This window comes from Mixophyes fleayi, chromosome 4, assembly GCF_038048845.1.
Source record: "Mixophyes fleayi isolate aMixFle1 chromosome 4, aMixFle1.hap1, whole genome shotgun sequence".
NCBI classification, from domain to species: Eukaryota; Metazoa; Chordata; class Amphibia; order Anura; family Limnodynastidae; genus Mixophyes; species Mixophyes fleayi.
Window position 1 is genome coordinate 193973920 of NC_134405.1, and position 14694 is coordinate 193988613.

A 14694-nucleotide genomic window follows, 5' to 3' on the forward strand; every position below is an offset into this window, starting at 1 on the left:
GGATCAGCCTTCGACAGTCTTGAACTGACATCTTCCTTCACAATTTGAGGTGATTTCTGGTGGTCCACGCAGCATCCTTAACACAATTCATAAGGTTCCAGGATTCTTTGTTGGCTCTTGGTGTGTGTGAGGAAAATAGTTTGGATGGCTGTTCCTGGGTACATTGTCTCTGATTCATGTTCATGGCATTCAACAGGGCCTGTGCCGAGAGACACTTTCAGAAGAAATGAACAGATGTTTCCTCATTGAGAAGACATATTGAGCAATATCTGTATATGCACAGTTTCTGTGCATGATTACCAAGCCATTTTGGATCGCAATGTTGAACCCAGTGTCAGAAAGCTGGGTTTCTATCCAAGGTTATTGGTTTTCCAGACGGAAAATGACCCTAAACTTCCAAAAGCACCCAAGAATTGTTCAAAACAAGACACTGGACTGTTCTGAAGTGTCCAGCAATGAGTCCAGATCTAGATTCCATAGAACACCTGTGGAGAGATTTAAAAACTGCAGTTGGGAGAAGGAACCTTTAATGGTGGGAGAACTGGAGCAGTTTGCAGAGTGGACCAAACTGCCAGTAGAGAGATGGAGGAAACTCAGTCATGGTTATAGGAAGTGGTTGATGGCAGTTATTTTGACCAAAGGTTACTATATATTAAGTCTAGGATGTCAATGCCATTTCTTTTCATTTTCTGATTTAAATGGATATACAGTATTATGTGCAGAATCAAAAACAAAGGTTCTTTAATGTTAACAAGGAACAAATTGTGGAGGATAAATTATGTTGGTAATGTCAATTTATGGCTAAAGAAAATTGTGAGTTATTTGAAAAAATGCCAATATATTTGGTCACCACTGTATATAACTTGCATTCAGCTGTTTTGAGCTTATTAGCATTCATCAGTGTAAGACAGGGGTCCTCAAACTACGGCCCGCGGGCCACATGCGGCCCGCTGAGGACATTTATATGGCCCGCCGGGTGTTTTTAATGCCGCCCTTGCCTGTCTGTCATTTTTTTACATGAGAAGGACGGTCATTGGTGGAAGAGGGAGAGGGGGTGGCGGCCGCCGCCGATTTGCTGGCCGGCTGAAGCGCTGGATCATGAGAATTGTTGTCCGGCTGCAATCTAGCTTCAGGCGGTGAGAGGAACCGAACAGCGCAGCCGGACTGCAACTCTCATAGTTCCCATTGAAATACTGGTAAATTTGTTGATTTAACTTTACTTCATTTTAAATATTGTATTTGGTCCCGTTTTGTTTCTTCACTTCAAAATAAGATATATGCAGTGTACATAGGAATTTGTTCATAGTTTTTGTTTTTACTATAGTCTGGCCCTTCAACGGTCTGAGGGACAGTGAACTGGCCCCCTGTTTAAAAAGTTTGAGGACCCCTGGTGTAAGATGTGAAACACTAGCTTCTAAAGTTTAGGACTTGTGGGAGAAGTTAACAGTTCTTGGTGCATAGCTGGCATACATGAACAAATGTGGAGCAATTAATATAACATCTGCAATTAAAGCCCTCAGACACTTGTTTCAATGCGAAGAATACAAAATGTTAATGATCTGCTCTGAATGCTCTGTCTGTTAATTCTGATAATACTTATTGATACAACTTTAAAATGATTAATGCATTGCAGTGATCTTTATGGAAGTATTTGAAATTAATTCTAATGTGGTTTTGAGACATCAAGCCTATTAGGTTATACTAATCAGGTAAAGAATTATAATTTATAGAGAGATTACATATACAGTATATACTATACCATCTTTACCATGATTCTGTCCACCTGTCATTCTTGTGACATGAGCTTCGCAATACTGTTATTTGGAAATAAATGGTGATTAAAGCACATGTGTAGAAAGGGACAGCCTACAGTTTTTTTGTCTTTTTAGTTTCTTTCTAAAAGTAAACAGCTATTAACATAGATGCAAACAGTGAACATACATTACAGTCTTAGATGCTGAGATTTTCACGTATAAATAAAGTGCACGTTCTGCATATATTCCCAGAGATTTCTTCCTTTCACGTATCACTGAGATCTGATCCAGCACACATGTTACAAGGGAAAAGGGGGTGGGAGGATAACAGTAGGAAACAATTTATCTACATCAGAAGTGGGGTCTGCCTGTATAAATTATAGTAATATTGTATAATGACCAAATGTAAGGGGTGGATAGGGGATTCCAGTTTCCCAGTTCTCTCCCTTTTCCGAAATCATGCATTTAGAATCCCCTCTAGAAACCCTGTGTTTACCTCTAGTCAATTGTTTCTGGTTGAGGCAAATACCTTAAATGTGATGCCTGATTCACAACATGGGTACATTTAATGTAAGTAAACTAATTTATCTGCACACAGCTCTAAATGAATGGAGCTCGAACAAAATATTTCAAAAGGCTCAAAAAGCACTCCACAGGCACGTATGCTTTTATGGAATGCTTCTGAACTGCCTTTACTATGCCTAGTTCAAAAAGGCGTTCTGTTCTCGTATGAACATTGCTTACTAAAAGATGCGCAACAAATATATATAATGTGACTCTACAGGAGACTGAGCCATCGTCACAATTAGACCTGTAAAAGGTTCAATATGATAGTAAGCTATTTGAAGCTTTATACGTTTTATTTACTGTGTTTACAATGTTTTATACTTTTCATTTTAAAATACCTACAGGTATAAACATAGTGAAACCATTACACAGGATACCATGATCAATATAAAAAATATAATACAGCTTTATTCTATGTGACAGTAAGTAAAACTTATGTGGAGTGCCAGAAAGCATTGGTAACTCAACCTATAATTTAAAGTTTATTCTGACAGTGTCAAATGAAAAACTCTAAATGATATTTGGTATACACTGAACTATTCTGACATTCAAGGAAAGACAACACAGGTCAGTTCTTCCTTCTATACAAGATATCAAAAAATATTTCACAGGTTTAGTTCTAATAAAAACAAAAGAACATTTGTAACCATGTTTTATTTTATGCACTGCCAGCATCCATTTTTGTTTTGACTTAAATTACTAGAATTTCTGTTAAATGCCATTGACTTTAAACAGTGCAGAAAATTATGTTAATATATAAATATGTATATAATAACTAAGAAGCGGGATATGTAAATACCTTTGTTTTAAGACTGTTTTATCTGTGACAGGTTAGTTTTAAATACAGTAAACCTATGTCCTATTAAGCACATTTAGTACATAGTTCCCAATATATGCCTTAAAAGATTATTTAAACAAAGGGATTGGGACTCAAGTTGCACCTCCACCCTCTGTTTGCAAATGCATTTGGTGTAGTTAGTATGTTTATGACCAGTGTGCTTATTATCTAGATGATCTATTATACCTTTTTCACACCTGCAAATGATTTTGACCTTTTATGTCATGCTGAAGTTCATCTGTCTGTTTTCTGACTTCTCAAATCAATGGACCCTACTTTATTTGCCAACCCCTAAAGTGCCCCTGTTGTTACTACCAACCTGCTTTGATATGAATAAAAGAGATGTTTTAACAACCATTTAATTTCTGCATTCATACTTGTGCAGGAATAATGACTGGCTTCCAAGATTTAATGGTAAACAATCAGGAAATACTTTTATTGAAGTACAGCAATAGCAAGAATCCACAGAAAGTCAAGAATGAAAATTATTGCCCTTGCAGGTCTCCTTCTTAACCTCATGACCTGGCCAGCTAAATCTATTGGACTATTCCACTACTCTATCACTCAAACATTGCTACATTGAGGTGGCTCCTATCAGCTCGTAATGGAGATTTCATACCAGAGATCCCACCCCACAGGTGCTAAATAGGGGAAGCCTAATTAAATATGGTGGGTTTTACCCAAAGAAGACAACACTTTTACTAAAAAACAAATATATCTGGACAATAAATTATGGCTATTTGCTTACTAATATAGTGATTATTAAATTAGTGTTATATTTAAATTCATTACGCTAAACGTTTATGATGATGGTTTTTTTTTAATGTGCTTGTTTGACTTCTATGGCTTGTTTTACCCCATGAGTTAGTAGAAAGTATATTCTATACAAATATTTTTAAAAGACTTTTCTTAGATTTGAATAGTTTGCAAATCTACCTAATGATATATGTTCTTAAATATTTAATGATAAATAGTTTCACTCATAACACAGTTATTTTATCAAACTTATTGCAGTCTGGAATATGGCACCACATTAACATCAACCAAATGTAACAGCAGATTCCTTCTGATTACTTAAATAATGCAATACACTATCTTTGCTTGATAACTCATTTCAGATGTTACAATATATATAATATTGGTGGCACGTTGACTTTGTGCTGAGGAGCTGTTTATAAACAACACCTCAATAAGGCATCGCGTGCAGCATCGTACCTGTAACCTGGCTGTTACCAACAGACTGGAGTTCCAGTAAAGTGGCCAAGAACTAACACTTACAACTTTTGGCTGTGGATGCTGTTGTAATTAACAAGAATGGAATGCCTGGATTGACAACACTGCCAGCGATTCCAGTAAAGGAGAAGAGAAGGTCACCGGTGCTAGGGTCCATGGCGCCCTAGGAATTTTTACAAAATCGGCGCCCCCTCCCCCCCCCCCCCGCAAAAACCGGCGCCCTCCTCCCTCCTCCCCCCTCACCCCGTCTTTCCTTACCTTGTCTCACCACCGCCGCCTCTCTGCTCCGTCTCCTCCCCTGTCAGTGAGTGGAGGGGAGGAGACAGAGCAGAGAGGCGGCGGTGGTGAGCAATAGCCTCTTCACCCCTCCCCGTGCATCTGAATGCTGTGCGGCGGCCGTGACAGGTATGGTCAGCGGTCGCCGCACAGTTTTAAAGTAATTTACCATTCTGTGGCGCCCTCCAGGCGCCCTCCAGAGCCCGGCGCCCTAGGCAAGTGCCTAACCTTGCCTAATGGGAGCGCCGGGCCTGCACCTAACACATTATAGCAAAAGTGTAAAAATAAATAACATACACTCATAAATTTAAAATAAATGTACAAAATGAAAAAAACAACAACTCCCCAAGACAATTATTCACCCCTTTAGTAAATATAAAATAAAATGTTCCTTCTTTAATTCTTCTTCCTGATCTAATATAGTCCAAATTAGAGAAAAACTGTAAAACTCCCTATAAAAGAGTGACGATCTGATGACGAATAAAAGATACAAAATTACTATGACTGACATTCTTCAGTATTCAGAACTCCCTGTCACTGTCAGCCAATTATAAACATTTTTTTCACACTAGACATTTGTGATTGGCTTGTTGTGTAGGGGATTCCTGGTTACTGCTGGTCATATAGTGGATGTTGCTGATAGCAGGCAGGTGGGTCTTTATTTGTGGGGGGGTGAAAGTTTCTGATTTGAAATATATTGGATTAAGAAATACGTGGTGAATGAGGACTTTGGGAAATTTATTATAACGTTTGTGTGTTTTACTATTTACTCTTTTGGTGTAATGGGCAGGAGTCCATTGAGGCAGCAAAGTTATCAGTCCTAATCTTGTTAATTACACTGCTCATCACAGCCCATGGTGGTCAGGAAGAACTAAGTATTTACCAATGCTCTTGATCTTCCTCTTATAGTGGAATTTGTTGAGGATTTAGGGAAGGTGTAACCTGTATAATTTGGCTGCTGAGTGTGTGCCAAAATTGGACATTGGTTTTGTTACCCAGCACTTGCATCAAGTGAAAGATTAAACCATGGGTGGTCAGACTATACATTGCAGAACCATTTTACATGCTGGGACTTGCAGTTTCACAACAGCCGGATAGTGATTGGTATATACTATACTATACTACATATATATAAATTAGAATGGGTTATAGAATTTGTAAGGGGTTCTCATGCTAAACATTCTTTAATTATTTCAATATTTAAGTCTAGATCCTCCTATTGAAGCAGGGCCAGTACTAGTAATAAAAATAAATCAATATTTTGGAAGAAAAAATACACCATATCTCCCATACAGATTCAATAGTCATCAGGGCTGGTGGGTTCTTTTCCAGCCCTGCTCCTTCTGCACCAGCCGTTCTCTGATTTGCCTGCGGGTAATTTTCATTGTTATTGTGGAAACCTATTTAGTCTGTGTAGCTGTGGGGCTGACTGAGAATTTGGGGAGGGTCATTCTGCCCATTTTAAAGTTATTATCATTTTTTACACAGTGCTGTATTTGTGGTCTGAGTCATGGTAACTGTGAATCACATGCAGTTTTGCGGTATTTTGCCCGTGTGTGTTTATTTGCAAGCGACCGGCAGCTCCACTTAGACGCTACCGATTCATTTATCTAATAGTAAACGTTTTCATTTATGTTCCCCAACGTCCATCATTTGGTATAAGCTGTGGTTCTCACCACAATCTCGTATATTTAAAATGATTCAACATCAAACTTAATGGTTAGCCATGATACTGCAAATAACTCTTTGCAATGTTTTGTTACTTATCATCAATACAAAGCACAACGCGATTGCACCGAAGTAACACTATTAAAAGTATTGCCTGACACTTGCTTTCTGTTTATCTATATCTATGTATAAATATCTCCTTCTCTTAACAATCAAAGACAGCTGCCTTTGGGTAAGTGCAATTAAGTCTATTTTAATAGTGGAAAGCATGATTTATGCACTGCTGACCTTTACTGCTAACTAGCAGTATGTTGATGAACTTCTACTAGTGTCATAACTGCTTGTATCAGATGAAAATGTGCACGACTGATCTGTTTAAAGGTCAATAAGTTAAATGTATTACTGGTAAAAAGGAGACATTTATATGGGTGACAGTTTAGCAAAGTTCATGTAGAGTACATGATTGTATTAAAAGCATAGCATCTTCTTTTTTAACAATTTTCATTCCTACCTAAGTAATATCTTAAATATGCAATAGTGCGGAAAAAAGTAACATTCAAAGGCTAGATTTACTTATATTTGTAGCTACACATAATACATGTGTGGTCTTTCTTAGTTATCCAGTTTTAAAACCATATTCAGGATCCAGCAACCCAAAACGCAATATACAGAAATCATTTGGGCATGTTCTTTTGGGTAAATGTAGCTAACTAGATGTCTTTAACTTGTGACAATACATATTTTTGGGGCCCCGGTTGTAAGGCGACCACTGTCCTGCTACTCAGGGAGAGGCCTTAATTCTCTTTGCTGCTAAGCAGTGAAAGAGAATAGTCCAACTTTGCACTTCATGTTCGATTGTAATGTCTTCTAAAATGCTGGTGGTTTGGAGCCTCACACTTTTGCTGGCAACAAGCAGTCAGTGAAATCATCTGGCTTCTGTGTTGTACCCAGGATCCATTTTATATGGTTCCTTTACTTGGCAAACAAAGAAAACAACCTATTCCTGGTGAAAATATTTCATATGAAAATTAGAAAATTAATCTGTTCTCGAAGGGGCAACAATCTTGCAGTCATGGAGTAAATGTTATTACAACAGTCTATTCTTTTCTTCCATCACCCCTATACAAGGGGATGTAGATGGGAGATGTGCACCAATATGTAAACTTTTTTTTTTTGCATAAACTAGTTTCTGATTGCTTTAAATGTATGAGCGTGCTCTTCATAGTTCACTGCCAGTGCAGATACTATCATGCATGTATGTATTGAATGTATTTTTATATAAACGTATCTACATGAAATCACACAATGTACAGAATGTAGTGTCAAGTTTGTATACTCTTAAGTATAATAGGATTAAGATATATGTCCCAAAGAGTTTACAATCTAATTATGGAGTGGGAAGTAAATAGAGCAAGAAATAAAGGTAAAAATGCTAATATAGCAAAGATGATCAGATTTGTTTCACAGTGGTTCTCAAACCTGTTCATCAAACCAGCTCTACAGTTCAAAAACTTGTGCTAAGTTCTCCATAACTTTAGAGACCAATACATTTGAGCTACATTTCAGCAAGTCAAACAGGTGTAATCAGGTTTAAGCTTTAAAGGTTACATTGTATAGTATCTTTAATGGTTTTCAGTATGAACAGCGAGCTCAAACATCAAACTCGAACAGAGTAATTGTTCACAATTGGAATTAAAAAAAAGTAAAAAAGAATGCTTTTAAATATAGCTATTTAAGCTTAAACAGACAAAATCTAGGGTTTATTTGAAGCCTTTTGTTTAACTGTGAGTTAGATTTGAGATGTAAAGATAGTTGGTGATGCAGAGAATATGATGCTGCTTATTAAGGATGAATGTCCAGATGTAAACAGCAGTTATTGTTTTATTTCTGTTATTGCAGAGACATCTCCCAGTGCTAAAAAACATGCAACCTTCACACTAATATTTAATAAACCGTTTTTCAACTTCACCTCTATCTTTAACAGCCTTACCCATTTCTTCTGTAATAATGGTCATTACAATCTCCCACTCCACTGTTCTGACATTCGGAAATGAACAAGGCTCATTCACAATTTATTTCACATGTACAGACTGTTGCCTACTAGTACTTTTGGATCTATTTAATGCCTTTCATATCCGCTCTGGTATACTCCCTCATTGTCTGACCATTCTTTTGGTGTCATTATACAACCGTTTCTTGGTTCTCAACATAATCCATATAACTGTTCTCTCCATTTCTATTGGGGTAGCTCAAGATTTTGTCTTTGTATGAACTCCAGCCTTGGATAACATATAGGTTTTAATATTACTTCTACATTGGGTACACAAATCAATTTTTTCTCTTCCCTTCTTCATCCTTACTGTTCATGTAATCAGTTTATTTGAACAACTCGTTCACATTACAGTTCTATTAACATAGATCTTACCTGTTCCTTTTCGAACACTCTGAATAGAAAGCGTCTACACTCTCCAATCAGCGGTTTAGAAAGGGAGCATTTATTGTGGTTATTTTTGACTGAGCTTCAATGTATTCCATCTTAGAGGGTAAAAACTGCCATAATGATTATTAGTTACCAGAGAGGCATAGTCATTTGTATATTGTATGATAACCAGGACAAATAAATGTATAACCCCCATGCTGATTAGCCCCATTCTGCAATGAAGATTCGGAATAAAATAACAACTCCTAACAATAAATGATTTGCAAAATATACAACATACATATATATTGCATGTGAAAAATGTATATTTGCACAGGATGATCCATTTATGTATTAAAGTTAAGACATTTTGGATCAAAGAAATGATATGAACCAGTATACTGTAAATTGAATTATTGGGGAAACTGGAACTTATTTGAATTCAGTTGCAGGACCTAATAGTCTTACTAGTCAATATATTATCACTTAATTATTAAAAAAATGTGTCTTGAAACTGAATAATCCAAATGATCCAACCTTTGATCACATTAATGATATGTTGCTATATTAAATGATGATGGAAAGTCATAACGGCATAATTCAGAGAAATTGCCTTAAAATACATTGGGAAAATAATAAATATATCATGAATGATTAATCAAGGGATTTCTGTTTTTAATTTTAGTTTGGATAGCTGGAAAAATGTATCTTCTATATATGAATGTAAAACATATCTTGTTACTGATTTTAAATATTCAGTTTCTGCAAATTGCTTATGGAGCATCTTAAAACAGTATATGTGTCTGCTCATGTTGTTATTTTGCTTGTAGAGTCCAGGTGAGTTGTATGGGCAAGCAATGAGAAAAAATGTAAAAACAATTACATTTCAATGACTTTTCCCATGGTTACTTTCATTAAATTAGTGTATCCTCAAATATATGCAATTGATAAACAATATATTACTAACACAGGCTTATTACAATCATGCAGAAATGTATGACATGGTTTTGTCATGATTTTAAAGAGGTAATGGAGGAATTTTGTATTTGTTTTTCTTACAATGATTTACTTTATTTTTTATCACTTCTATGTTTTTTCCAACACTGAGTAGGCTACTTAGGGAAAAGGGGGGAAGCTATCAGATCTTCCCTACACATGGACATTATCAGAAATGGTCTTATCTGGAACTAATAGCTTGTATGCACATTGCTTGTGATCCAATAGCTTTAATGGTAGAACAGATATATACTAGAACAGCCCTATACTGGGCCCCCACAACATAGGGAAATCCTGGTGTAGTCATTATGACCTGCCATGTAATCCACCATAGCCCCCACTGTTAAATGTAGAATTGCTTTGCACTATCTTATTTAGAAAAACGTGTTCATTTTGAATTCAATGTGCTGTTATTGAGAGAGAGGAATAGCATTTCTTAGTTCTTACCACTTCTGGGGACTATTACCATGTCAGTTACAGCTTGGATCCAAAGATGCTAGCATATGCATGATCACACAAATACTATTAAGGGATGCTCTAAAATGTTGTTGCGTCAGAGATAAGAAGCCACTGGCCTGAAATAGATGAACTGTTAGCTAAACAACAAAAAACAATACACATTTGCCTTGATTAGAGTTAGTAAGTATAAGGTTAGTCAAGCATTAGGGGACCTTCACAAATTTGACTTACTCTGGGTAGTAGGTGTTAATGGGTCACTTGGAGTTCTGTTTTCTCTTTCCTTCTAAATATTGTCATATATATTCATCACAGAGCACTGCAGATCTCCCTCACACTGGACAGTTATTTGCTTGTCGTTAGACCTGCCCACACAAGATTCAGGGAAAGGTCTTCCTTGTCTCCACTGAGTGCCTTGCAAGTGGGGACTGCAATATAAAATAACCAATGATTGAGAGTTATACTTGTACAGTCCTGTAAATGGAAAAAAGATAATTGGTTGAACCAAGTTTTGTCACTATATTTATTTTACATTAACTAGTAACAATATATTTCGGTAACATTTATTTCTTTTTTCACACGTAAGGAACAAAAAAAAATTGTCTTCTTAGTACTTACAGCATGCAACCAAAGAAATATTAATATACAGGTATGGCAGTTTTCACTAAAGTGAATGTTACAATCAGATGCTTCACTTGTACAGGATTGTACAGGTCTAAATAGGTCTGAGCAGCATGCCTTGCTCTTCTGGGGAAATGCCACTGGTATTTTATGCAAAAAAATGGAATCATTAGCTCAATTGGAGTGTTCACTTTGTCCAATAATAATATTGCTCATTAGCGAAAATACACTTTAGAAATAGAAACTTGAAAAGGTTATATACATGATTACATTGCATTGCCTGCTGAATCCTACTGTATGAAGTGCTATTACCAGTCATAATTGTATGTAGGTAGAGAAAAGACACTATAGAGAGATAAAAACGTATTGTAATGTTTATTTTCAAATAGCTTGTTGTACCATTTGTTGTAAAGTGCTGTTACAGTATGAAAAATAATGTGCATTAAAAAGTCAATTGCTACATTTAACACGTTTGGGCAGGTAACACTTTACAGACTTAGAACCAATTGTTGCTCTGGGCAGAAAACGGCAGCAGACACCGGGGCTCAATCTGAGTTGGGCGTACGCCTGTTTGCTTAAATGCACAATTGTTTACGTACTCTTGATTTTAGCTTTTTTTATGCATAGACGTCTAACTCAACATGAGGCCCAATGTGTCATGTGATTATCTCATATCTACCCTCTCCTTAGCCTGGAACACTAGTATTTTAGGTCTGCAATGTCACAATACAGCGATTTGGTTTTGAAAGCAGGAAATGGTCCAACTGGTTTAAAAGAAGGTGGAATCGTACAATAGCTGCAGTTAGATGACCATACAGTAATGTATACTCTGATTGACTTATTAATTGTTAAAAAAGTAAAAACCATTAATTGCTATGCTTTGTGCTTTTAAATAGGTTAATGGGAAGGATCTTTCAAGAGCTACTCACGAGGAAGCAGTTGAAGCCTTTCGTAATGCTAAAGAGCCAATAGTTGTACAAGTCTTAAGGCGAGCACCTGTTAACAGAGTCCATGGAAGTTCACAGGAGGTGCAGCTTGTGAATGTGAGCACACAAACAGACATCACATTCGAGCATATCATGGCTCTAGCCAAACTCAGACCATCCACTCCACCAGTTCCTGATATTTGCCCTTTTCTTCTATCTGACAGGTATGGGTTTTATCATTGTCAATTATTTTAGTCAAAACCTAACCAAAGTGTATATCTAATACTATAGAAGAATAATAATATACCAAGTGACCTTGATCCATTTACAGTAAATGGTATCTTTGAACTATCTATGCTCAAGGCCAACAACCAGTTGATACCACACAATAAAGGCAACATGTTGGCTCCAGCTGCACTATAGAATCTTATTTTACTTCCTGCCGTTTTTCCCCATCAATAAAACTATGTTGGATACCGTATGATGCATTGAATATTCCTAAAACTTATCTCAACAATGAAAGAAGATGGTATTCTTTTCTATCATACTTTCTTGCCTCTTGGACTCCATGTAGAGATAAGACAGATAATAAGAACTTTTAAGCGAATTAAGAAACCAAGCTGTACATCAAGCCATTCACTGATCTTCATTGTTAGGGATAGTATTTTTTTTTATTATTTATTGCAAAGTGTACGTCTATTTATTGAAGTTATTGTGTCTGTATCTTACGGAAAATAAAATGTGGAAATGGCTTCATTAGCAGACAGGCTGAGTTTCAAAAAGACAGATTGGAATCCTGCAGCTGCGGAACATTGCCAGCCCTTTGTTATGAATGTACTGCTGTATTTCTTTTGATTTGGTGCACAGATCATTGCCTGGAATCCATTTTAAGCTATGAAAATGACTACTCTAAGTGTGCAGTAAATGAAAAGAAACATATCTTTTTGTTCAGTGTTTCTTTAGATTAGCAACCCATCCTAACCTCTCGAAACGAGAAAGCTGCAGATAAGTTTGTCATATTTTAATTAAAAAGAAGAACATTGTCTCATCTGCCTTTCTTGCACCATTTTTTCCCATATAGCTGCCATTCTCTTCATCCAATGGAGCATGAATTTTATGAAGGTAATGAGTATCTTTCCAGCCTGCCTGCTGATGGAGATAGAACTGAAGACTTTGAGTACGAGGTGAGATCATTTTTCATTATGGCTGATGGTTTGCATTTCTATCCAGACATAGCAGAACTCATTAATAATTATGTTTACATGTATTATTTGCTGTGTTTAATCACAAGGTGCCTAGTGTATTTCTGTTTTGTGTCAAAACAGAGAAAAACACTTGTTCCATTTCTTTTTTTTTACAATGAACTTCCTGTAGTGTTGGTAGTAAGTGCTTAAAGTTACTATAGTTTCTTTATTACACAGTAAAGGCTATTGCTTCTGAATGCCTTATAGCTTTTTATTTAAAAACTAAAAATAGAGGCTATACAATCATGTTAGACAAAAAAATGATTTTCTAATTCATTTCTTTCGGCACCCAGTTTTGTGGTACATAAAAGATTCAAGCTAAATTCATACAGTACATAAAACATATTATATAATTAACTCTTAAAATTATGTTGCTCAATCAAAACCATTAGGCCAAGCACCAGAACACATTGAAACAAGTCCTGATACATACGAAACAAGAACTCATAGAAACATAGAATTTGACAGCAGATAAGAACCACTTGGCCCATCTAGTCTGAAATCGCCCTTCAAAAGCTCTATCTACCACTCAACAGATAGTATTTCAGCAAATCTGGAATAAGATTGCATGATTGAATCCTTCTTCCACGTTGTAGTTTAGTGGCAAAGGACTAAATAACTTTGAAACAATGCAGAGTGCTACCTAGACTTCATTAAATACCTGCACCTTATAAATATATTTACACAGCACTATATATATTATTATTATTATTATTATTATTATTAGAGTTTATTTATAACGTGCCACAAAGTTTCCACAGCGCCATACATAGAGCATGGGAAAAATAAAAAATAAAAAAATAACAAAAACAGGATACGGCCTACAGGGCATTACAAGAACAAAGTGCAGTAAACTATGAACCCAGTAGAGCATAGGACATAACTGGACATGGCATACTGGGCAGTAAAAACAAAGTGCAGTAAATTATCAATCCACTTGTACTAAGGAGGCATAAGTGGAGGGCACGATACTAAGAAGCTCGAGAGTGGAAGGGGGAGAGAACTAAAGCGAGCAAGAGAAGGGAGCAAAAACTAAAGCAGGCTTCAGCTGTGCCCCAGAGTGTGGGCTCTACTAACAGGATTAAAGCCAGCAAGGTGCGAAGACAAGGGAGAAGATTCGACCAAGGGCAGGGACTTAGTGATGAGTAACAGTAATCAAGTAGGGGAGCTGAGGGCAACGGTAACAAATGGAGGAGGACATGAGGATAATATCTATCTATATATATATATATATATATATATATATATATATACAAAGAAAAAACAAGATATCGTATGGCGCTTAACCCAGCCTTTGATGCAAAAAGATAGTAGATACAGTGTTACAACTTGATATACTTCCTTATGTACAAGTGGCAGTCAGATTCCAATAGACCGATTTGTAAATCCCCAATAATCTAGAGATAAGGAAGAGGACTACAACGCCCAATAGTGTAGTAATTGGAAGGTACGATCCGGTGTAATAAGGGATAATGTATATGTGTACCAGATAGAAAAGTGAATAAAGCATGTCCTATGTTAAGGTCCCCGGTTCACAAGCATGTATCATGGCAGGCTCCAAAACATATGAGGAAAGAGACAGGATACCAGAGATAGTGTGTTATCTTATATAACTATCAATAGGGGTGGGGTACGAAATTTTGGAGGTGGTATCACCGACAGTGACTACCATGAAGGGAAAAAACGAGAATGACTT

The 14694-nt window shown here is 36.5% G+C and overlaps 1 protein-coding gene across 2 annotated transcripts in view; it reads left to right on the plus strand.

The window, feature by feature from the left end:
• The window catches only part of PDZRN4 (PDZ domain containing ring finger 4), a 117754-nt gene that overhangs the window by 65956 nt on the left and 37104 nt on the right, over positions 1-14694 (plus strand). For both annotated transcript variants that reach the window (XM_075209057.1, XM_075209058.1), the window contains exons 2-3: positions 11725-11978; positions 12836-12938. In XM_075209057.1, the coding sequence (XP_075065158.1) occupies positions 11725-11978; positions 12836-12938 (357 nt within the window). The remainder of the gene's footprint in view (positions 1-11724; positions 11979-12835; positions 12939-14694) is intronic.